The following is a 26,077-nucleotide window of genomic DNA, read 5'->3' on the forward strand; positions in this document are numbered from 1 at the left end:
TTAATGACAAAAAATGTGATAATTCCTTATCTTGATAATCACGTTTTGTACCCTATTTTCTTTAATATTTTTCTTATTGGCCAGCATGATGGACTAAAAGGCTAACCTCTTCCTCATTCAGGAGGAGACTATTGCCCAGCAGTGAGATATTACAGGTTAATAAAATAATAATAATTTGAAATCAAAGACAAGAATAATGCCTGATATCACCTTTGGGATAAGCATTAAATGGCTTATCAGATGGAATTTTAACAGTTAATCTGATACAATATTTAGCTGACGGCCAGATAATCTGGCACTTCATTATCAGATGAGATACTTGCCCTCAGCGATTTTTATTTTCTTTAACGCAGCAGTGATTCCCATAACAGGAAATTTCCAAATGCATGTTATTAATTTATCTTTCATACATACGGAACCATTACATAAACCCCTATAAACATCAGTGTATAAGCGAACTCTATTTATTGACAAACGTGAATTTGCGTCTCGTGCAGGTGTCCGATGGGTAGCGGATTCGATTTCCGTCTCCGCCAATGCCCCCCGGCCGTGTAGAGTCACAATCAATTTGTGTGCTCTCCTAGCCGAAAATATTGCTTTTGCCTTTGATGAATTTCTGCGATAGATTGAAATACTGTTTGTAGATAGAGTTTGGGATTTTGTGTTTTGTGACTCTTCATGATAGAAAAGGATACTTATGAAATAGATACCTGTAGATACATACTTGTGTTTCATGGTATCTATGTAGGTATGTCTATGATGCTAAAGTAAATAGTTATACTTTGGTTTAATTTCGCTCTATATACTTTTACGATTTCTAGGAGCCATTGATATTTTGTATTGAAAAATATATTTTACATTTAAATGTTTCTTGTGTGAGTTTTCATTTATTAACGATTCAATTTCTTTCTTTCAGGTAAGTTTATCGGCACATTCCTAAGGAATTCAGGTTTGCAATAAAAAAAAAAGTTTTTAATATAATTTATCAAATTAAACCTAAACTAGTAGGAAAGAATAGAAGAAATGAATACGTCTGATTTAGCAAATTTTTGGTTCCGCGTATTATACATCAACTGTCATTAACAAAATATGCAACTATTCTCAAAACTACTAATAGAACCTAACCTAACCAAAAAGTCAAACCTTGAAAGCAGCAATCGCATACTGAACCACTCTACCTATAGCGGCATGAAGAAAATCTGCCTAAATCGGCACTGAACTCTATGCAAAACCAATTCACGTTTTTGTCAACAATCAAAGAGCCATCATTTAAACATTTGAACTTGTGTATTCGGGGCGCGTATGTACCACCCCTTAGGGGAGAAGGGGGTGCAATGATGCCCTCACATACAATTTTAAGTGCGATATGATTTCTCAATTTAGAATTCTATTATGACAGGATTACTGATGCTTTTGAACTGGGTTTAAATTTCCCTGAAGAAAAGAGGTTGTATATTGTAACTTTAGGGCTTTTCGATTCGATGTGACCTTGAAATACGTGAAGTGTCTCAGGTTTCATTCCCAAGTTGGGTGGCCTGTATCAGTTCTTGTTGTATTATCCATACTATCCATACTTCCATACTAATATTATAAATGCGAAAGTAACTCTGTCTGTTACTCAATCACGCCTAAACTACTGAACCAATTGGCATGAAATTTGGTATGGAGATAGTTTGATACCCGAGAAAGGACATAGGATTCTTTTTACCCCGGGAAAATTACGCATTCCCATGGGAAAATTCAGGTGGCGGACGAAGTCGGGGGTAAAAGCTAGTGTATTATATATGTTCAAATTATGGCGAATTTTGGTCATTTTCATATGGTACCTAATAAATACTGAAATAATACTAAAATATTATATAAATCACTGCCTATACTGGTATAAAAGGCGTAAAGTGATATAAAACTAAATCCTTAATTAGTAGCTAGTTTTTTTGGACTATATCACAGATGCTACAACTAACTTAAAAACATACTACATTGATTTTATGGCCATTGGTAATTATAGAAAATATTATCTAAAATTAATTCTGTATTCTGTAGGTGTATTATATCACTAATTACCTCTTTCCGGGAACTAGAGCTGCTCAAGATGTTTATGATAAGACTCGACGTCTATTTCAGTCGTTGTTTTACTTAATATATCTTGTTGAGTGGGAATACACGTGGTATTGATATAATTCTCTTAAATACTCGTGAGCATATAAGTATGTTGTCATAAGTTGAAATTATTTTGATAGATGAGTCTGCTGAGGGTTTTTTTTCAAGCTTATAAATAGATAAATATAAATCAATATATATTATACAATACTATATTTATTATTTTATTTGGAGATTATATTAGTTAATTACTGTCATTGTTAAAGCAAGGATAGCCAAGTGGTAGTGGATAAAATATGCGTATTCTATGTAAGTGGTCGACGGTTTGAACCCAGGGAAAAATATCAATGACTTTTAAAAGTGATATGTGTTTTAGAAATAATTATCAATTTTTTCAACGTAAAAAAATGTTTAATCCATTTTTGAGGGCATGCAAAGTCCTCCCTTAAGATGGGAGGAGACCATTGCCCAGCAGAGTACGATAAAAAAATGATGTTTATACGTTTCATTATAATAAATTTTAAAGACTAGCATTAAGGTTAATTCTTTTTGAATACACAAACACAAATTCTATACATTTTCTCTTTTGGATTTTTTTACATTCTTTCTTTCGAGTAGGAACAATTATAATTAAAAACTCAACTAAAAACGGCTCAATAAATAACTGCAAAACCAACAAAACATCACCGCACTATCTAAACTCATCGAGTTTAATTCCAAAAGGGTGTAACTACCCCTACTGATATGAAATAGCGTCACTTCAATAATTTCCTCATGAGTTGGGTAGACGTGAGCCGTCCTATCGTGTGATAACGGTCTTCGATATAATTATACCAGCTCTACGGTATTGTGAGATCGAATTTGATGTTGAATAAGAATGTTTTTGATGAATAATTTTAAATTTAAATAATTCGTCAAGAATTTATTTTTTAATCCACCACTGTCCCATTGCTGGGCAAAAAGTGTCATCCTCAACAAGCGAGAGCCTTGAGTGTCATAAAAATTATGTATTTAATCATTTTTAGTGGCTTGGACTAATTAAAAAGTAAGTGGTTTGATTTCGTGGTTTTGCAAATTGTTCTTAAATTATCTTTCAATAAATCAATATTATACATTATCTTAATTATTTAGGTCAAATAAATAATAGAGCAGTGATAGCCGAGTGGTATAAGTTGACACCTCCCACGCAAGTGGTCGCAGGTTCGAACCCAAGGTAACACACCAATGACTTTTCGAAGTTATGTGTGTATTAGAAATAATTGTCACATGCTCCAACGGTGAAGGAAAACATCGTGAGGAAACCTTGCATGCCTAAAAATTTGTTTAATACATTTATTGAGGGCATGCAAAGTCCCCAACCCGCACTTGGCCAGCGTGGTGGACTCAAGGCCTAACCCCTCCCTCATTACGGGAGGAGACCCTTGCCCAGCAGTGGGACAGTAATGGGTTAAATTTATTTATTTATAAATAATCATATTGCCAAAGTAGAACCCTGGAGTTTATTTGTGCACCCGCTCTCTCAGGCGGCTAGCGGCTATTCATCGTACGGGAACATGCCTGACACAAATATCCCTTTCAATCCAATCGCCTAACATAATTTTTAAAATAATGATATAAACTCATTAAAATTAGTACCTGTAGGCAAACTAAGAAAAACCGGTTAAATGCTCTCCGAAGTTGAGTTTGACGTCACAGTTAGTTCGAACCGGTAACAGAACTGGCTACCAACTCGCAGCTCGAAAGTTAGAGCCTCGAGTAAGCTAACGCCCGGGCAGGGCGGGGCTCCACTCCGCGCATGCGCCCCAACAGCATCAGAAAGAGACCTTACCCCGTGTTTCTCCACTAAAATACGATTTCACCCATAATTCTGGGAACAATTACTTGTTGAGAATTTAATTTTAAAGTACTTGGAAAATGTATTTTAGCGTGGAGCACCTTTGAGAACGTAATAATGATATTTGGATATATTTTTTTGCGGATTACGAGACTGCGTGTGTTGCGTTTGACGATGTTTGACGACAGGATTTGAGACCTTCCTTACGAAGAATTAGGAATTTATGCAGATTGATAACTGAGTAAATTAATAGATAATATTAATATATGTATGTTCCAAATATAATTTCTATGCAATCAGTTTTTAAATAGATTTTACGACAAGTACTATTTTGATGACAATAGATTATTTCATAGTTTTAATCTAAATTAATTGATATCTTAACTTAAATGATGAATTAATAATTTACCCCATAATATTTTACCCGAAAATCTACCAAAAAGCCTCTAGTAGAAATTGAGTTGGTAGTATATGTCGAGGGGAGGGGGGTCACCCGGCAACTCCGCGGCAGTCGGCGGCCGACAGCGGCGCGGGACACACGCGTCATGCACGGCCGATCATGACACCACTCGCGATACGACTGCCACGAACCCCGTGATGTTTGGATAGAACTAATACAGTGCAAGTGTGTGCTAATTGTTTCGACACTTTCCAACAGTTTATTGTGAGCAAAATGAGTTATAATGACGATTCTGTGGTTTTATAGTGATCATCGGTGAGTTTAGTTTTTTAAGAGAATTTTTGAAGTTCGCGCGGTAACTGCGAGTTTTTTGATGTTTGAAATTGAAACTTGTTTGAAGTATGCTATAAAATGTTTATATTTTAATTTAATGTTATATATTTTATTAAAAATTGTGAGTTAACAAATTTTTAGTAAATTAATTAAGTATGATTAATACTATTCTTAATTAGAATTAAAAAAACGTATGAGGGTAAACTCGAACCGTTACCATTTTGACTACTATTTATTTAACTGAAATAATAAAATATTTTTATGTCACAAATACAATTAAAACTAATTTAAAAAATATTATAATTTAAATGGATCAAAAAAAATTACGACGTAAAAAACATTTCGGAAATATTTTCCTAGCATTCCGTTGAAAATGAAGTTGAAGTTTTTCGTTAGGCTGGAACCGCACACAGAATATTATCGTTAACCGCACGGGGTAGGGCAGAAAAGCGGCCATAGGGTAGAAAAGCGCCCGTTGCAATTAACCTACGCTCTTTAGCGTAACCGTAGCGGTCTCTACGAGTTGCGTAGCAATTAGTGCTACGCTGTAGCAACGTAGATGCTCGCTACGTTACGTAATTATGGGCGTTTAGAACTGTGGTATGATGATGAGAGAAAATATAAACGGTTTTTGATATATTCATTTTATTAAAAAAAGTCATAACATTTTTTTTATTAATATAATGTCCCCAGTTTTCGCTCGGCACAAGATTAAAAACTTGTGCGTCTTACAAAAGTTTATTATCTTTGAAACATTCAGACAGAAGCTTTGTACCCACATTTCGAACAATTCTGAGCTCCCAAATTGCTCTACATGAACCCGTATCTCACATTTAATACGAAACTAAATTTGGTAACTGAAAGTGAAATTTCAGTGGAACCATGAATACATACAGACAAACAATCCCTGCTTCGGAGAAACTAATCTCCGTAGCGATTAGTGCTACAGGCTTGCTACGCTGCTACGTCGTAGCCATAGCTCGCTACGTTAATCGCATACAGTTTAATTGCGCAAGAGCCTTGTTGAAATTGTTACAAGTAATTTTTAAATTTTCTGATGGTAGGTTTTAACTGTTATGTGGAATGTTTTTTGTTCCTAAAAAGTACGGTTTTAAAAGTTGAGTACGTTTTACTCGTAACACTAGTATGAAATTCAAAGTCTGCCGTAGCGCGTAGTGTTTCGTAGCAATTCTACGAAGATTTATATGATTGCTGTGTACTGCTACTTGGGCGTAGTACTTACGATTGCACAGGGTATTATAATAATTATTATTACTACTACGATAAACTTTCTATAATAATATATTGTTCAAATGTATTGAAATATAAAAAGGGTATAATGGTGAAAATAATGCGAAATTCTTAAAGACTGGCGAATATATTTTTGGATGTATCAGAAACATAAAATAAAATATGTGTAAGGCTCGTTTGTAGGTTCGTAGTTTTTGTCTAAGCCCGTGGGAAAAATACTTTAGTGTTGTGACTTGATCTCTTAACTGCTAAGTTATAGTACAAATTTCAGTACATAGTAGTTTCCTTTCATACTTGTATGAATGGATATATATAAATTAGTGAAAAAATGTGCCTGTATCACTATTTCAATTGTAAAAGCCGTGGTTTATTAAAATAAAAAGTTATGTTTTTCAAAAAATATACAGCTTAAGTAAATATATAAATCTTTATTGCCCGTTTTGAAACTACAGAAAGCGAGGCTCGAGCAACCAAATAGTATATGTATTATTTCAAAACCATTTTTTGATCCTATTACGAAATCAAAAATAAAATCCGTGCTCTACTTTTCAAACAATTTGTATTGGCCAAAATGGTAAAAAACAAAAGCTAGGAATAGAAAAAAATTGTATGAACATTTTTCAACGGCTCAATAAAATGGTGATGGATTGTGTTTTAGTTTCGCGTGAATATTTCTGTGATGCGACGAAATGTGTGAAATAATATCGGTACGCGTGTGGTACTCTGTAATTTGTGAACGAAGTTTTCTATTTATTGAGTGTGTTTTTGTTCTGTGTAAAAAAAAAGAGTAGAGAATGTTGTTCGCTGTAATGGAGTAGTTTTTTACAGTATAATCAACGCCTTTAAAAGTAATCTTTAATTGTGTTTTCAATAAACATCGTTCAATAATCCTTTTTTTACTCGTTCTATTATATTCCTAATCGTAATACAATTAAAAAAAATGGTACAAAATACAAGAAGTACATATAAACGTTTAACAATTAAATTATAAAAGTCTGTCACTAGATGAGGAAGTATAAATCGAGAATTAAATAAAATTAAATCGAGTGTTTTATGAAATTTAATTTTGAATCACTTAAGACCACACCCATTTTATATACCTCTAGAAGATTGATCGCCGTTCATAGCGTATTTTCTAAGAACTGTACGCGCGAAGGCTATACGATAGTGACGGAGTTCGAAAAATCACTTTCCATTAAACTATAATGCTAAGAAATATGAAATTAAAAAGCTTAAATATAAAAATGAATTGCTGTTCGTTAGTCTCGCTAAAACTCGTGAACGGCTAGACCGATTTGGATAATTTTGGTCTTGAATTATTTGTGGAAGTCCAGAAAAGGTGTAAAAGGTGGATAAATTTGAAAATGTGCGGTATTAAATAAAAACAAGATAGCGTGAGCGGAACTGCGCGGGTCAGCTAGTATTTTTATAGAATAATATGTATGTAGTGATAAAAGTGTTAGTCTCACTAATTTATAGTTCTAAAACATTTGAGATAATGTCTAGATTTCCGACCAATCTGCGTCGTCGTCGTCATAATGTTAGCATTTACAGCCGAACGTTAGGCATTAAGTATAGGTACGCCTAGGCACTTAGGTGCAGATGTACTTAGGAATAACGTTAGTGCCACTAAAATAAATATTTGTCTGCTGTTATGTGGGTTTCTGTATAATAAAGATATATTGCATAGTGGTTTGTTATGTTTATTTAGTATTGCCCGTGTCTTTGCTTGCGTGATAAGGTTCTTCTTTGAATGAAAAGTATTTTTTATGTCTGAAATTAAAAAGAGATTTGTAGCATAATATCTTTATCTTTTAAATGACTAAATGTAATACTTTACAAATAATATGAGTTATTCATTGAATTGAAAATGTAATAAAACAAATAGCGTCTGGTTTCTATCGTTATTTGATATGAGAATAAATTCAGTGTCTAGAATCACGCCTTGGTTCGTGGCTCATGGCCTAGGGAGCAGGTATTTCCTACGATCTCTGCTAACTTATTTATATAAATATTACTAAAATAAAACTGTAAAAAACAACGATTATAAAAGCGTTATTAGATCAATTAAACAGTTCTTTCAAAGACAACCTCACCTCGATATAAGCATGATCACGAAAATATAACAACCATATTCAGTTAAGCTAAACTTAAAAACACCTATACCCAAAGGGACACAAAAATAAGTACGATATCGTAAAATCTTGTTCCCAAAAATCCGTATTTTCATAACAATATTACTGTGGTAATAAAATTTTGGGGGTTGCCAATATGAGGGACCGTAAATTGACATTCGATAGGTGTGAAATTTTCTCTGCAGGTTGACGGTGTAAAAAGTAAATAAGTGGATTTGTACAGTTATGGCCTTTTGCCTCGAGGGTGACGTCGTAATTATGTTACGTAAGACCTGAAGGCTGTTTTCAGTGATCTATTTAATGTGTTTAGTTTATCTTTAGTAAATGATGGCTTAAGTATAAATTGTATTTTTTGTAAAACTGTTTTAGAAATGATGTGTGATAGATATTTTGATGTTGTCGTATTTTATATCAGCGAGGATTTAAAAGAGGTTTTTAAAGAAGTCAAATAATGATGTTATTTTTCTTTGACTTAAACAAAAAATAAATAATCTGCTTTGTATTAAAACCTGCTCAAAAAACTGTCAAAATCAGTCTCATACACAAAATATTAGACAGTACAGAGCCCAAAAAAAATCTTCCATACGAACCGTCAACTTAGAATTTACGACGCAATTTTTATGTTCACTGTACATAATATTGTAATATTATGTGTCTGACTGAGGCGTTCGACATTGACGCTGTTTTATGTCTTTGTATGTTAACGGTACTTCTAGTTTTTAAGTTGTCGTAATAAGGGGTGTAAAGTTGGCAACAGTTTGTCTTTTTTTGTGCATTTTTCTTTTCTTGGCTCTTGTTTTGTAGTATAGCTTTTTTAGAAAATTGTGTGTGATATGATATCACTGTTTCAATTGAGTTGAAACTCTTGTACTAAAAGCAAATAATTTCGAAGGTTTTCTTTCACCATGAGAAGACTAAAATTAAATTATCATTTTTAATCCTTCCTACAACTAGAACTACGATTTTTGAAATATCTATATAATATGATAATTATGCTTGTTTGGCCTCAGAAAAGTTACTCGGCTCTTCCAGAACATTCGCTCTATAAAAATAAAAAATATATATAAGCTTACCAAAAACTGGCCTATAAAAGTTACCTCAAAAATACCAAAAAGCAATAAAATATATTTTACAAGTTCCACACGTGTACCCGCCTGACCTCGGCCCGTAAATTACTTTGAAACAAGGCTCTTTGTCATCATTCCCTCTCTATTGGTCACTATTTCTTCCTACCTCGTTAGTTGGGTGCAGGTTTGATAACTATGTACTGTGATAAGGAAAACTACTAGACTTTGGTGTGGTACCAAATTGTGTTTGTAAATGATGATTTATTTTATATATATTTTAATATGATATGATATGTAGTTCTGTGTTTCCTACAGTCAACTAAAAAATGTTAGGTAATTAAGTAGTTTTATAGGTATACAGTGCCATTTAAAATTATAGAAAAGTCCCTTCTAGAAACCGTATTTTGCAATTTATTTTATTTATTTATGTATGGGAAATTTTAAAATTATGTTGATGGTTTACATGTCACGATATTTACTGCGGACTCTAAAGTGATTAATAAAATAACGAAAAATATGGCATTTAAGTATTTACGAAATCTAAGTAGCAAACCGCGCTTAGCACAAAATGAAGCAGTGTAGATCATTTTAAGTCGTTTCTCTGTCACATTTCTTTATAAACCAACTAGTATCATACATATGTCATTTTTCATATAAATTTTGCCTTATTTTCTTGAAAACAGTCAAGAAACTACACAAAAAGTAGTCCAAAAATGCTTATATTATCATCTACACGAGTATTACCGTATTATCATAGTAATACGTGTTCATTACACACATTGTTCCCGCTCAGTACTCCATAGAGGTCCTTACGACCTAGTACATGATAATGTTCTAATAGTGTGGACTAGTCGATAGTCACTACTACAGTGACTGTTTGGAAACTAACGCTACTCGTGGACACGAATCTGTGCAATGTTTAATGGTATCTTGAATACTTGTTTTTGGGATGATTCTAAGAGCAGTAAGTTTACGAAATGTTATTCAACTTGTAAAAGTTTAATCCAAAATGCTCATGCCGTGTGCGTTTTCGTGAATATAGTAAATTATTGTAAACTGAACCATTATATTACGCACTTATTTGAATTTAACGAAAATACGAGATACTGCATATACTAAAAAGCGTTTTTGAGGTTTCTTAAAGATTTGATTGATTTGACTGGTAGTCATCATCCCTATTGGCGAAAACAAGAAATTTAGAAAAACGATGTGATATTTAAAAGTTTTAGACACTAGACTAGAAACTAGCCATAGTTAAAAAGGTTTTCTATTTAGTGCGCATGACATACAGCATGTTCAATAAAAGCAATTAACTAAATAAAACAATATTGTTGACGTGCAGCACGAACAACCTTCGTATAAATAGATCGTGACATATCTTCACGCTTTGAGGGTGACAAACAAATAAGTGGTGGAAGGTCAGTTTTATAGTTTTTTAACGCTTTGAAGGGATATTAAGCATAGAAATAGGAGACACACACATACATATTTTCATTAAATGATCAAATAACGTGCTTTAGTCTCAGCTTACCCATATATGAAAAAAGAGTGATTTTGTGTATATTCGTATTGATTGCTAAATTGATCAGATATCCTGAAAAGTATAATAACTATAAGTGTGATGGAGTTAGTTTGATAGCGTCCGTGGTTCGGACTTTTGGATTCAGTTGGTAGTAGTGCTAGGTTATTGTCATCGCGCTTGGAGGTTGCTATTTCCATTATTATCCAAATTCTAGAAAAAAATTAAAAAATTGTGGTTTTTGGTCTGGTTAAAAAATTGTGCCCGTCTTTTGGGTATCTGTTATCAAGATAACATTACAAAAAAAAGTGTCACACTGTGAGGTTTAGTTAACATTGCGTTATATTTGTCGTCTTGCAAAGGTTTAAAATCCTAGATTACAAATCCTAACAGTAGAGTTACCTATATTTCTGTATAAAAAGTGACGTGCAAAAGCCTACGTGCCATAAGCACTTCCAAGAAGGTTACATCACGTGTACTCACTTTAATAAAATGATTTAGACGCAACATAATAAAAATTGCTACGTACTCTCCCATACAGCGTAGAATTAAATTACTGTCACAAAGACGGCTTTTACCCCCATCTCTGTCTGTCGCGTTCTATCTACATCTATCTGTCTCGCTCGCACTGTATTAGATTAAATTGGTACAGTAGATTCATCAAATGGGTTTGGAGCGATTGAAATAGGAGTGAATAGTATTAAGTGTTTTGGTTGCAGATGTTTTGTTCTTGTCTTTTATATGTGGTTAGATAGAGATGGGCAGATAATACGTCTAACTATTAAATAAATACAAAATGTGTATATACTACTTACGTAAATATTACCTGGTACCAATGCCTGTGGAAATCCTTTCAAAAATAAATAGATGTATGAAATAATCTGTTATTAAACTAACTAATCGACACTTATCTAGCGATGTAGAAACCTTAAAACCTAAAGAGAAAAGGATTAACTAAAAGACCTTAGACAATTTATAACACACATATATTATTATGGTGTCAAAATGGCAATTACCTTTAACATTTTAGAAATGTTTACGTTTAAAATAAATACTGTCAACTCCAGAAATCAAAATAACGAAAATGTAAAACAAAAATGGAAATGGATTATACGAAAAATTAACATTAAATACTGGCATTCCTTTTTGCTACTGAAAACATTACGTCGCAGTAACTATCGCGATTCCAGACACTTTGGATTCTTTCCAAATGTCTCACTGACCATTTTACGTTGACCTGGCCGATCGCGTTGATTATCGAGATTTGGGTACGACACTCAGTGATTAAGATAAGCCCGGGGGTCAAGTTAAATTGGACGGTTTACGACCTACAGAGCGTGACGTATCGGCCATTTCCTTTATCGTAAATAAAGTTGAGATAAAAGGTTTTCGCTGTCTGTATTGAATTTAACATTTTCTTGATAATAATTAATGAATAACACGTGAATTATGGAGCTGTTTTGTTTCTTTTGGCGTTATTTGGAACTGTACAGTACAAGGATTTCTTATACTTAGTACTTACATGTTACTTTCGTACTTCGCATATTACACTAACTATCATACTCATAGGCTACTAAAGCTACCAATACTAGCTTCGAGAGGAGCCTAGTAGAGGCTTGTATGCTGAGTCTGTGGCTGTAGGAAGTAAAGAAAATTAAAAATATATAACATCAGTGATATACCATTTGGAAAAACATTGAATTTTTTATTACACTCTTGATCAATCGTGCATGCCAAGACTCTCTACAAAGCTGGTGGACGATAGTTTTTTATTCTTTAGAATAAAATAGAAGCGCTGTGACTAGTTTAGTTTTCGTTAGTTTGAAGCAGAAGATACATTATAAGAATAATAAGCTTACTTTAATCGTAAAAGTATGCGAGGTCCCAAACCCAAATGTAGTTTATAGTATTTCGTTTTTAAATTTATATCAGAATCTGTGAGAGACTTGACTGCAGTAATTCTCGCTTAAACCATTTTATTCAGTTAAAGTTTTAGAAATTTCTATTTAATTTATAAAGTAATCCTGCTTTATAGACGCACTTATAGCCTTCAGGCTTTACTCACTCAGTTCTGAAAAGGCTAGAAATAATTCCCTTTGCGAAATACTTGCTTTTTTGAAGCCTATTCAAATAATATACTCTTTCATGAAACAATACGAAAGTGCTTTTAATTTTTTACCAATATAATTTTTCAGGCATTGTTTCAGTTAAAAAAAATATTGTCCGCTGTATGCCACATCGACACGTGTTTCATAGTTTGAACAACTCTGACACATGGTTGATTGGTAACAAATTAATTTTCCGGCAACCGCAAAATAACTTTTCAAAAAAGGCTTTTAAACAAGTGTTATTTTTCACTGTTTCTGTCCTCTAGGCAGTGGCCACTGTTGATTACTAGGTCTTGAATTTGATTTCATTATTGGAAAAGTGTAATTAACCTTTTAATTTATATTGGAACATTATCAATAATAGCCCGGAGTTTGGTAATCTTTCTAGTATACAGCAAAAGACCTGCCTCTTACTACATGAGACTAACATTAAAAATGGCAAATCATGGGTGTTTCACAGAACTCCGCCTACACCTTCGAGTATAACAGCGACATTATAAATAAAAAATAATATTAAAAAAACTATTTCATTTGAAACATACAAAGTCTGTCAGCGTTTCAGAAACTTTTAAAAATACAAAAATAAAACCATCCTACAAAACAGAAGCCTGATTAAATAGAGCCTTTCACAAAAGATTTAATATGGAGCAGCAGTTTAAATATAAAAAAATCTATTACTAAAAGGGGTGGTTTTGAATGGGATTGTGAAACAAACTACATTATTTGCGGTACAAAAGGGAGGGGGGTTGCTTTGATGCGGAGGGGTGAAACTTGTTTACATTGCGTACTGCAAGTGATGGACGGACAAACGCAGACGGCGGGGGAGGGGGGAGAAGACGGGTTATGTTTAAGAGTAAGTCCTTTGGGAATGGTGACAACGTAGACTGTATCAAAAAGTCGTTTGGACAGATATTATGACGTGAGTTGACGTTTTGAAACCATTGCAACTTTACTTGTACGGTACCTACAGTTACTTTTTGAAAACCCGCGGTATTAGTATATTTTTATTATGACTTTACTTGTACCGTACAGTTTCTTTTACAAAACTCTAGTTTTTAGTTTTTTTGTAACTGCTCTAGTGCAAGTCTTCTGATACTACGAAGTCGTTCAACCATTTAAATTTTAAATACACTTTGTACTTCAATAAATAAACGTCTTTTTGGCTTGGTTACCTAATTTAACTACTGATGGCCGGATTTTTACAACATCACCTGCTTTATTCTAAAGGATATACAATAGCATATTTTCGCCTTATAAATAAATATTCTTGAAAAAAAATCTTCACACTTTAGTCAACTTTCACACGGTTTAAAGAACTTCAACGAGAGGTTGACCACTAACTATATGATAAAGAAATATGTTCCCGTGAAACTACAGTTACAGATAATGCAATGTATAAAAGTTTTGAAGCTCGCTTTTTTCTCATGTCCTGCACTACAATGTAGCTCGCCGCCAGTTGATTGCACTGGCAGTAGAATTTTAAGACAGCCACTCGTTTGTCGCTCATAGATGCATTTGCATTGCTTTCATGATTAATTGTGGATTGTGCAGTGCGGTTGAATATGCAGTAAGATAACTAGAAAAATATCTATGTTGGATATAAATCTATGTTGGAATAACCATTGAGATGTAGTTTTAGACGTGGCTAAGAAATTATATTATTTGGAGCATTTTGCAAAACTGAGAAAAAAATATTTCTTATAGTTATTACTGTGTTCAGTAAAATAAAAAACGCTTTCCGAATTATTGTTTCAGTTTGATTAAAACGCCAAGTTACGATTATAAAAAAAAAACATTATTTCAAATCCTTAGAGATATTTAAAAACTAGTTGTCATATTACTGTTGAATTTGTATTCGAAATATGGAAAAATGTTCACCCATCCAAATCTAAAGTTCAACAGCATCGCTTAACCCTTAAATAAAATTTCCGGTCACCAATTCGCACGAATCGTACAGGTAATTCACGGGTCAGGGGACATAAGCGAAAATATCCGAATGTTTATTATTCATTGATCGGCAAGATAATCAAAGGAGTCAATCAGTGGTGTGTAGCCGTCAGTGGAGCGTGCCCGTGGGGAACAAACGAGCTGATTAATCGCCCAGGGCCGAATACGTAATCAAGGTTGTTTGTGCTTCTGCATCGACGATTTATTCCCTCGCTTCTTGGATTGAAATTGAAGCTTCTGGGATGTGTTGAAAGATGAGTGTGTTACGTGTTCTGAAGATGTTAGCTGGTGGAGTAGTGTAGGGCTCTATATAAAGTATTTAAGGCTCGGAGAATATAAAGTTCTATGGGGTTCACTTTTTGACTGTTAAGTACCATTGCTTTAAAAAAAGGTGAATTTGTGTCAATAACAATGCTAACCAAATAAATGTGATTGATTTTTGCGTAGGCAGAGCGTGGGTATCACTCACAGTTAAATTACTGGTCAGAAAATTCCGAGTAGAAACAGTAAATGGCAAAAAACCTGCTTCTTTTTAGTGATACTGAAAACAAAACCAGACAATACTAAGTGTATTAATCGAATTATTATAAAAATAAATGAACGTCAAGGTTCTTTTATTTGCCATGACAAAAGGCCTAACCTCTAGTTATCAAATACACCAAGCACTTAAACTTAAACCTATTTAATTCAAAGTTAACTAAATCAAATAGCAACTCAATACATTTCATCTCGCTCTAATAGAGATAAAAGTCCATAAAATAAAGATTTCGTGAGATTCAAAGACAGACTTTACAAACTAACTTAGGTCTTTAACCAATCCTTTTGTCCGGGCCTTATGAACTGAGATTTTCTGAAAACCTTTTAAATTGCCCAGAGGGTCTCAGGGACAATATTATTCAAAACTTTGTAAGGTCGAAATCTATTCTTATTACATTTCTTAAGGCGGTTCGAGAAGCCTTCGAGATTTGTTATAATAAACAATTATGTTATTTAAATGTTTATGTGAAGGCTATTTAAATTGTTTTGATTAACTGTCGTATTGAAATGTGGTATCGGACTTGTTTGTAAGCTTTAAAAGCTGCTATATTTTTGAAACTCAAGTTCATAGGCAAAATCAGGTCTATTATTATTTCCAACAACGGGTTAAAGCCTTATTAGCAAAATGAAAGAGCTCTTTTTCTTACTAACTGTAATGTAAAAAATTGGCAATACTTATTGTTTGGTCCTAGCAATAGAGGACGAAACTGTATATAATAAGTTGTTATAAACTTGTGTATACTGCAATAAATAAAAAGAAATTAATATATAAACACAACAAGACAGCCCCGAATTGCAAACCCTGCCAATCAGACCTAGCAGTAAGCATTAAATAACTCGGAATTGTTCAAATCAATTAAACCACTGTATTCCATATCATTATTGCATACTATGTACTGAATGTTCTTACTATTCTAAACCACTTAGTGTTATATGGTATGTAGGCTATTCTAGAGAGTACTGATTACTGGCTGAATCGTTCAGGGGAGGGGTTCGTCCTACAAACACGGATTGAGATGACTGGGCCTGACGCCCGCGGGTACTGCGCTTGCCGCAAGCGATGAGATACACGAGAGAGTGTCTAAAGTCCAGTTTTTTCTTTCGGATTTGTGGGGTTCAAAACTGTTTATAAATCAATAATTTTTACTTAGTTTTTGGGTCAAGTTATTTATTTGGATAAACTATTAAAGTTTATCCAAATAAATAATATAATTATTTGTGAAATTATAATCATCGACAATGCGCCCATAGCCAGTTGCGCTCACCGGTCGGTACACGAACTGTGAGTTAAGCGACCCTTGGCGCGGTCACTCCATAGATGGGTGACCGCATATTTGAACTAGGCGTCTCCGTGCTTCGGAAGGCACGTGAAAATTCGTTTCCGGTTGTTTTACTACGATAACAGTCGTTAAGCCACGTCAAAGTCCTTCGGGCGGCTTTAACATATTTGGCATTAGGTTGACCACTACCCATACGATAAGAAGGAAATGACAACCGACCTGTCATTGAGAAATTTTGTATGAAAATCTGATCAGCGCCTCTAGCGTAGAAACTTTTTTGGCATGTTAAATGTTAAAATTCGATAGGTAGCCGGTTGTCGGCAGTCGATAGTGGTAGAGAATCGAGGTACTGTAAGCTACCGTTATTGAAATGGATTACATAAGAGTCCGCTAGCGCTCGCACCTCGCGGCGTTAGCTCGGAGCGGTCTGCGCGCACTTGAGGCGGGCCCGTGATTATGTCGGGTCACGTGCGCGCCGGATCACGCCGCCCGCGCAGATGATTACTTACCTACCTACTACCTACACTGTTTGTTTAACCGATGTCGTTTTCTAATTATTATGTTAAGAGCCTCTTTCTTTCGATTATGAAGTTTTTAGTAGTATTTCTTAGAACGAGTTGGAAGCTGTCTTGGCTTCCTTCCCGTAGTTTATAGGTCAGAAATGTAAAGGATTTTTTAAATTTATGCTAAACAGTGTAGTTATAGAACCTAAAACTCTCCAAAAAGTATAGGAAAAAAACATTATATCATAATTGTTATACAAAGAAGTATGCAAAAGTGTCAGAAATACTCATGTTTCGCCATGAATAATGAAGCGAGCCTATTGCCATTAACCGGGCACGTTACCAAACACCATTTTTCTGTTATGAAATATTTGCCCATTCCGAGAATCGAAACCGAGACCTCATGATCAGCAGTCGGATACACTATCCATTGAGCTACAGAGGCAGTTAGCACGCAGCAGTAGAGGAAAGGTCAAACAAAAAACCCACCACCAAATAAAATGAGGTGAAAATTAAGCTATTTACCTCTCTTTTCCTCCTAATGAATACATCACCCATTTCATTCATACATTCACACTAGAGTGGCCATTATCGACAAACTATCCGTGTAAACTCGACCCCGCCTTTCCCATCGGGATTCCCTTCTCGTATCTATCGAATGCAGACGTGACCGTTTTGTACGTGTTGCCGACCTTCGACCCTTAGCTGGGTGCATTTTTGACCGGGTTGGACAAGAACGTTCATAATAACCGGGTTTAATTTGGATAGATTAAAAGACTAGAAGTGTAGACCAATCGCTGTAGACCATAGAGTAGATATCATATCATCGCATTAGCGCCCTTGTACGAGTATATGTGCTGATACAGTTGTGGATCAAAATTATACCCAATGCACTGTTGACGTTTATTGACTCAACAACTTAAACCTTCAGAAAAAGTAAGAATAGCGGACTGCTATATTGTGTTAACTTTTTTGAAACATTAAAATTGTGAGTCCATATTCCTCACAAGGAATTATGGGCGAAAAAAAGTATGAGTATTTAAAAATACCGTAAACGGCGGTCCTGTTCAGTGACCTATATGAGCCCGATACCTAAATAATATCAAAGTATTTTCGGTTTGTGAAAACCTCACAGGTGCCAAAACAGGCCTTCAAATAATTCAATATCGAATGTCAAAAAAATACCGTTGAAAGGTTACTTTTAAATCCCAATTATTCCATCCACAAAAATAACACACCAAATATTGTTTCAGGCATTTTAGATCAAAAGATTATTGAACCAAAAAAGCTACATATTATGTTTTTATTTCTTCTCAATATAGCAACCCTTGTCAACGTCTACCCGGGTCAGGTACCAATATTCGACAGTACCCGGGTTATACCCGGTTTTGGTAATACCCGGGTTAGTACCCACTACAGATTCAATTGTCCGGAACAACTTGATTGATTATATTATTAATTTAATTGAATGCGTTTGCGATTGGTTTAGGACGGTCATTAGTTTTAAGTGCGATATTTGAAGCGTCATTTACGTGTTATCCGTGTACCCGGGTTTGTGGATTTCGTGGTTTTGTGGTCTTATTTTAGTTTTCCCTTAATTGGTAAAATGGTGTTGACTGATTTTTGTTTTGGTAAAACCTTTTAGTACGCGATATGATTAAATTAGGTAAAATTAACAACTCAATATTTGTATATCGAGTATAATGCGTAATTTGCGGCAACGAACAACAAGTTAAAATTATAATTAATTCTAAATTGTGTTTCGAAATAATCGCTTGCATTAAGTACTTATTTCAACTCTATTCTTCGAGAGGAGCATGGTTTTTTTTATAGAATACAAAACACTTCATTATTTTCATCTTCCATGAGGCTTTCACTTTCCCATCCTATATTTAGAAACGTTCTATTTCCATCCCTATCCTCACTCATCTGCAAACATACATACACGAAATGTATCTATTCCAAAATGTTTCACCCCATCCCCGTGTCCGCTTCAAATATTCACCTGGCTTTCAGAAAGGCTTTGTGCCGCCAAATAGTTGGGACCGACGTATTAATCTGGCGGATAAACCGATGGAATGTGGCCGATCGAATTTGAGGGTTAAATACTAACTTTGTGGCCGAAAAAGTATTTAATGTGTTACTCCTGGTCTGACGGTCAAAGGTTTTGTTCAGGTGTAAAATAGGCTTTTTGATTATACTACTTTTTGTTGGCAAGGTCAAAATTTGGTTTGTCTGTCACTTGTTTTTGAGCACGTGTAATGCTTTTTACATATGATTTTAAACCCTTTTTTGTGACCGTACCTCTAAATTGAATGTTGTTTATTTTTGTGTAAGATGTCCATAACAATTCTATAGATTATGAACTATCCCTAAAAAGCAAAACAAGACAGTTTTTTGGATAGATAGAGAGTCAACTGGACGATGCAGAAATTGATACCTAATTTATATCCTAATCAATATAATAAGTTCAATTAGCGTTTATAATTTTAGTCTGTTCCTGTCATCTAATTAAAAATATTGAACTATACATTTCAATATTAACAGCCGTTAACGAGCAATCAACAAACGAGGCAGTTATTGTTATTTTTAATAAATTAAGCTTCGCCCGTGATCCGGATTGACCGGACAAATCCAAATGGATTGGCAAAGGGTTATATTTTCATGGAATCATTTTACAATGTTGGAACCTATTTTTGTTTAGCGTACGGACTTGATACCGGATTATTAATACGGTCACTTTGATGAATTAATGGATTGATATGATGTTTATTATTTTATTTTAATGTGTTTGAGATGCTTTGTCGTATTATAATATTATGATGATTGAATGGGTAAGGCGTTTGCTCATTGAACCTTTTTAGGCCAGGATTGAGTAGAAATGGTAACGGTTTCGAAGAACTTTAATAATTTTATTGAAAAAAGTCATGAATTTTGAATTATCTTAATTAAAAATCATTAAGGTAAATAACTTAATAAGCAAAATCGTTTGCTTGTATAAAATTAGATAAAAATCCGCAGAGGTGTTTAGACCAAAGATAGTATAGGTTGTTGAAACCTGTGGTCTCTTTTTATGAGTTGGTTTCATCACCCTAATATTTATGTAAGGTACCCGCCATAGTCAACCAATGTCAACGAACACAACTTTTATAATTTGTTTTTCCAAAACTTCCACAATCTCAAATTGAATTATTTTTCATACTTACAGATACGAAAACATCTTTTTCATTCCATAAATTACACCTACATTAAAAATTAGCAAAAAATTCTGATGCGGAATTTTTGCGGAAATAAAAAAAATACTGGCAGAATAACAATGGGATTACCGTTTCATTTGAGTAATGGGGTTATAATCCTTTGCGGAATTTTATTCCGTCTCCCATAAACTTTTATTTAGCTTGGAACACGTCCAAGCAAAAAATCTACGTAACGCCATAGCCGGTTAAAGTACCTGCAAATAATTAAAAAATAATTACGGTGTTTTATGGGGTTTTAATTAAAAATACTTTGTTGCGATTTTGATGGTATGTTTATGTACAATTCCATATTCTATTTATGTTATTACCTATTTTATTGTTAGGTATAAAGTATTTCAGTGTCAAAGCAAATTATGTAAAGTGCGCTTAGAGCTTTAGACGTGAATGTAAGATATCCTAAATAAAACTAACGCGAATTTCATTTCAAATTTTTGCAGGGAGGTCTTGACATGCTTATTTAGATAATATGTAAACAATAAAATAGAATAATATTAAAACATGAACTGTTTTTCATATTTTTCAATTTGTATATCAGTTAGATATCATCTTTACAGAATTATAACCTCTTTATGTAGGCCAGGTCTAGCTGAACGGTTATTTTGATCATAAACCGAAATATGATGAGTAAAATTGTTCACTGTCATCACCATACTTTTAACATTGAAATATTTTCACGTGAATTACACTAACAAAATACTCAACTTACTCATGTAACAACGTGTAATAGAGCATATTAATTGTAACTAAAACAAAGTACTGACGCATCTTTGAAATCCACACTCAATGTCAAGACGTTGTTCCAGTAATTATAAACTACGATCTTGTTTCACTACTTGTATGTTAATTTGTGTAATGTACACTATTATTTATGTTGAATATTGAAGAGGATTCTTAGGGGTTGAAAAAGGGTAGGCTGATAATTTGTTTAGGTTGATATGAATATCATAATTAGTAAAGTACTTTATTAAGTTTTGTATACTAAAGTGTTATATTTAAATAATTAATAATTATAATTGAAGTTTCATACACAATTTTGAACTTGCTCATTATAAAACTTAATATTTTCATAAAAGTAATTTTAAAGACGGACGTCGCCGTCGGGTTAGACCCAAGAAGCGCTGGCGTGATAATCTAGACGCCTTTGATATTAATTGGACACGCATAGCAGGAGATAGAGAGGACTGGAAGAAAATGCATGCAAAACGCAAATATGTTGTTGTACAAAGGAGTAGTGACTAGAAAGTTACATGTGAATAACAACACTAAAACGCTTAAAATCTTGTTTCTTTTGCACTTCAAGTGTAGCGCTCACAGTCTTTAATAGCGAACATAAAATCTTCAAGACATACAAGGCTGTATACACAACGTCTCAAGTATCATTAGTGGCTAAAAGCCAATAGCCTAAATTATAGGCATGCCTTTAACGAACACAAAGGCGAAAGTGGAAATTCCTAATCCGGATGCGGAACTAAGGTATTCAATACTAGGAATTCCTGACGCGTTATAAGACAAAGACAGGAGTTAATTTTCGGAGTTCATTACTTATATGTTGTGGAGTTTCTGAATTTCCTGTGTTGGGAACTAAGACTGCTGCTGGGAATAGGATTTTAGTGGAAATAATTACCTGAATTAGTTGGGAATATAAGGTATGTGTATGTATTACTGAGACTGATGGTCTATAGTATTTAAGTATTTTGATGAGATCTTTGTTATATTACTGTTATAATAATTACGTCATCAATTAAAAAAAATCTGGGAGCAAATAAGCAAATAGAAGATTTAAGTTTTTTAAATAATTTTACAGTAAAGTATCCACTATAGTTATTTTATTGAAAATTTGATAAGCAATAAAAATTTCAATTGTTTATTCATTACAAAAAAAATCAAGAAATTCTTATCCGAAAGTTTGTATTTTATAAGCCAACTCTAATGTAACATACCAAGTAACAGTTACAAAATACCAGTTCCGAACACAAGTATCAAATAACAGTGACGTGTAATTTATCTGTCACTATAACTATTTGAGTATCGTCGTGTCTTAATCTACGGTAACTAGTAACTTCGCTGCGGTTACACTGTTCCACTACAGTTTTAATTAAACGTGTGATGTATTTGATGTTTCGTGTAGTTGGGTAGTATTAGTTGGTATTAGGTAACAAATTGTAAAAGATTGTCTTAAAATATTATTATGTCTTATGAATAAATATTCTTTTGGAACTAAATAACACTTTTTGTATCGGTTAGTATTAAACCCCTGAAAATAGCCTGAGAGTTTTTGAACTACATTTGAAGGCAATGGAAGTCATCAATCCACATTGAGACAGAATCATAGACTCAGGGTTACCAACTAGATAGAACCTAAAAATCATTAAAAGCAACAAAAAACCACTTTTATTAAAAACACTATTCTACGTTTTAATAAGAAGAATCTAAGAAGAAGAATAAAAAAAAATCGATACTAACGAATTTCAACTAATAATGGTAAGCAACCTCTCCATGTGGATGAAGTCATAGCAAGGAGCTAGTGTGTAATAAAAGCCTCACTAAAACTAACTAGCAATCAAACGTAACTACAAACCCATACTAAAACACACAATATCAACCCCAAATTAGTCGCAGGGGGTGAAACAGGGGGGGTTGTATAATTAAACATCACATTAAAAGATCAAAGTGTACACGAACGTTTCAAGACGTTTTACATTACACGGTGTCTAAATAACATCGTGTTTGACGAAATTTGATCATTTGTTCGAAATTAAGTGATGAATCTTCCAAATTAGATGTTTGTCTGTTGTTTGGAGTAGAAAATGATTCTTAATAGGCAATAAGCTGCTTAATTTACAAACTGTTGATGTAATTAACCGTCGGCCAGGACACGCTTGGTTGAATTGAATGAGTTTTCGATTTCTGGGCCAATAAAAGTTTTAATACGCAGTTGTGCTTATGCGTGGATTAGAACTGAACAAACTTTGTCGCGGTCATTTAAAGATGTAAGACCGTATTAAGAAAAAATGAGATCCCAGTTTTTTATTTATTGAACCAACAGTAAAATTATGTCTAAGATTTAAAGACCACACATGAATTGCACAACACTAGATATTTCAACTGCAGTATATAAGTAGTTGTTTTTCTGCTGGAAATAGCTCAGATTTTCAGCCAGTCATCCTATTTTCAACCCCGTCCAGTTTCTCCTTCATTGATAAGGTTGCTAAATACAAAATAACATTCACGAACACGAGTAAAGCCATACGCACAAGCAACTTGCGAACATTCTCAAAGCTAACATCAAACATTTACCCAAACATCTTCAGCAAACAATGGCTGAGTTAAAATCTAAACTTGTGCGAAAAGCCACAAGATAACAAAGCGAAACATTATCTCAACATACATTATGTATGTATATAATTAGTAAAAAATACATAAAATACGTGCTTAAAGGCAACACTGGTATGTTATCGCGACGTGAAACTCACACGTTGTGGAAATTAGGTGAAGTTTTGAGTGATCAACGGAGCGGCCAGCAAAGCGGTTAGGAAGACAGCGTTTACATTGTTACTTGTACTTGCTAAGATGTAGGGCTTGCAAATATTTAAATAATTCAGCTTTTCTCGGGGAATATTGCAATAATATGGTGAGAACTATCGTTTATAAGATTGTCTTTAGAAAACATATAATACAAAAAAGTTAATAAGGATTAATAAAATTGCAGGGAATTAAATTGTACAAATGTATTGAATCCATTTTTTTTTATGACAGATTGACAATACATTGCTTTCGGTGTAACTGAAACTTTTATTTCGTTGACAAATTCGTAGAATAAAAACCTAAACTCCTACTTAAAATAGAAAAGAGAGTTTTTCTCTAAAAAAGACACATAAAACACCTCTTACTTTTCATTACAAGACATTAACTAAATTTTCATTATTTTTATGACATTACCGTCTCACTATGTCGTGCCCCATTATCACCCGCCGTAAATCAACAGAGCACCTAACGTGAGCCTCCAGGAATTCGACCACTTAATTAGAATGCACTTGCTCTATTTTAACTGCACCCTGTATACTGAAAGTCGTGGGAAAGCTCATTTAGTTCACGGAAGCTAGTTTGCTGTTTATTTTAGGAGGGAAAATTCTAATTTGTATAGAGTTTTTAGCGACTAATTTAATGAAGATTTGACGAACAGCAGTCTTTGGTTTTGTATACAAGGAAAACTAGGACAAAAAGTGTCAATCCTATCACATGACAACTCATTGGGGCTAGTGAAATAGATCCAGAAATCATATACATATCTGTATTATGTCAAATTAGAGCTTAGTATATTTTCATTCAGCAGCTAAGAAATTATAATGTGCAGGCATCTACATATCCAATAGTATCAAGTTGATAGGCTTACATTGATTAATATCAATTTTATGTGATTCTAAAGTTTATACCTTTAGAATCATAAGACGTATCCCAATTAAGAACGTACCTTCATGCAGGTGTTTAAAAAAACAATAATGAAATCGTTTTATGTATTATATTATATATTGCTATATTCCTCACCACTGTTATAGAAAAGCCTTACACTACAAGAATAAATTTTTCTTTCAACTAGACTATTCAATACCAACAGCTGTTAGGTTGTTAATGCAAATACGTTCCTACATAGGTGTAGGTGAAGTGGCTGAACTATGCACAATAGTTGTGATGTACGTGCTTGTGTGAACATTCTTGTACGCTGTTCGAGCTGTCAATGAACGGAAGGTATAGCGTTTAGGTGTAGTTTTGTGTTAAACTGAGTATTGAAGAATAGGGATATGTTCAAAATCATCATCATCATTATAATCAAGTCATAGGACTTTTGGGCTATTTAAGAAAAATAAGTATAAAAAAAACTACTTTAAAAGGCGTTTTCCAGTTAATGATAGAAATGAGTTATGTTGCAGAAACTTTAACAGTTAACGTTTCTCGAAGCTATCACGCATGTTTTATTTAGTACAGAAGATTTTTAAAGGTGAAAAAAAAGACTTTCCCATGAAGCCTTCATAATAATTCTACATAACAGTCCGATTTCATACCATCAAATGATTCCTTCAGAGACAAAAAAGTGTCCCTTTAGTAGTCTACCTTACAGGCTACAAGATATCAATAATTTTATTTATCACATGCACTAAAAGTACGTTTTTAGTTTCACTTTAAAGCTAACGACAGTATGTTATTTTTCCCTTGTTGCGGTCGGGCCTGTTCGGTCAGTGAGTACAAACTTAGATTGATGCACTTATTTACAAGTTGTAGCGGCACACCTGGGCGCCGAGTAATTAAACCACCGACGTTTATTGATTGCGCTAACTTTCTGCTATCTCGCGTTTTATTTACTGTTTCATTGTTTTATTGGCCGAGCAATTTTTGAAAGTATACAATCATATGGCCTGTTATTATAGCAAACCGCTTATATTATATATAAGCGGTTTTGGAAGTGACGTCCAATAGCGACGTTTTGGGGTTAATAATAGGGTCCTTAGTTTGCCCTCTTACCCCGGTGTATATTATGTATTTGATAATTATACAAAATGAATTTTACAATTACTTTCGTGCATCATAAGCTATTTTAAACGAAGTTTAGGCTATCGGACCCTTATCTATTAGGAAACTGATTCTTAAAGGAAAACAATTGATGTAGTTCAAGACGTCATTCAGGGGTAAAATATTAAGTATTTTATTCACCTTATTCATAATCAAAAGTCACGAAAACACCATCAGGTTATCAGGAATCACCAACATTGACACTTATTAGGTAATCCCGGCTTCATTTATTTCACAAAAC

General features: G+C 33.7%; 1 protein-coding gene across 11 annotated transcripts in view; it reads left to right on the forward strand.

The window, feature by feature from the left end:
* Nucleotides 1-26,077, forward strand: part of mmd (disintegrin and metalloproteinase domain-containing protein mind-meld) — a 476,847-nt gene that overhangs the window by 96,960 nt on the left and 353,810 nt on the right. The window contains exons 1-2 of one of the 11 annotated variants that reach the window (XM_076112978.1): nt 4,451-4,559; nt 4,641-4,649. The exons of the other annotated variants lie outside the window; for them this stretch is intronic. Coding sequence (XP_075969093.1) covers nt 4,559; nt 4,641-4,649 — 10 coding nt within the window. The 5' untranslated portion in view covers nt 4,451-4,558. Of the gene's footprint in view, nt 1-4,450; nt 4,560-4,640; nt 4,650-26,077 lie in introns of those variants that run through there. 11 annotated transcript variants of the gene reach the window in all.

This window comes from Anticarsia gemmatalis, chromosome 4 (assembly GCF_050436995.1).
Source record: "Anticarsia gemmatalis isolate Benzon Research Colony breed Stoneville strain chromosome 4, ilAntGemm2 primary, whole genome shotgun sequence".
NCBI classification, from domain to species: Eukaryota; Metazoa; Arthropoda; class Insecta; order Lepidoptera; family Erebidae; genus Anticarsia; species Anticarsia gemmatalis.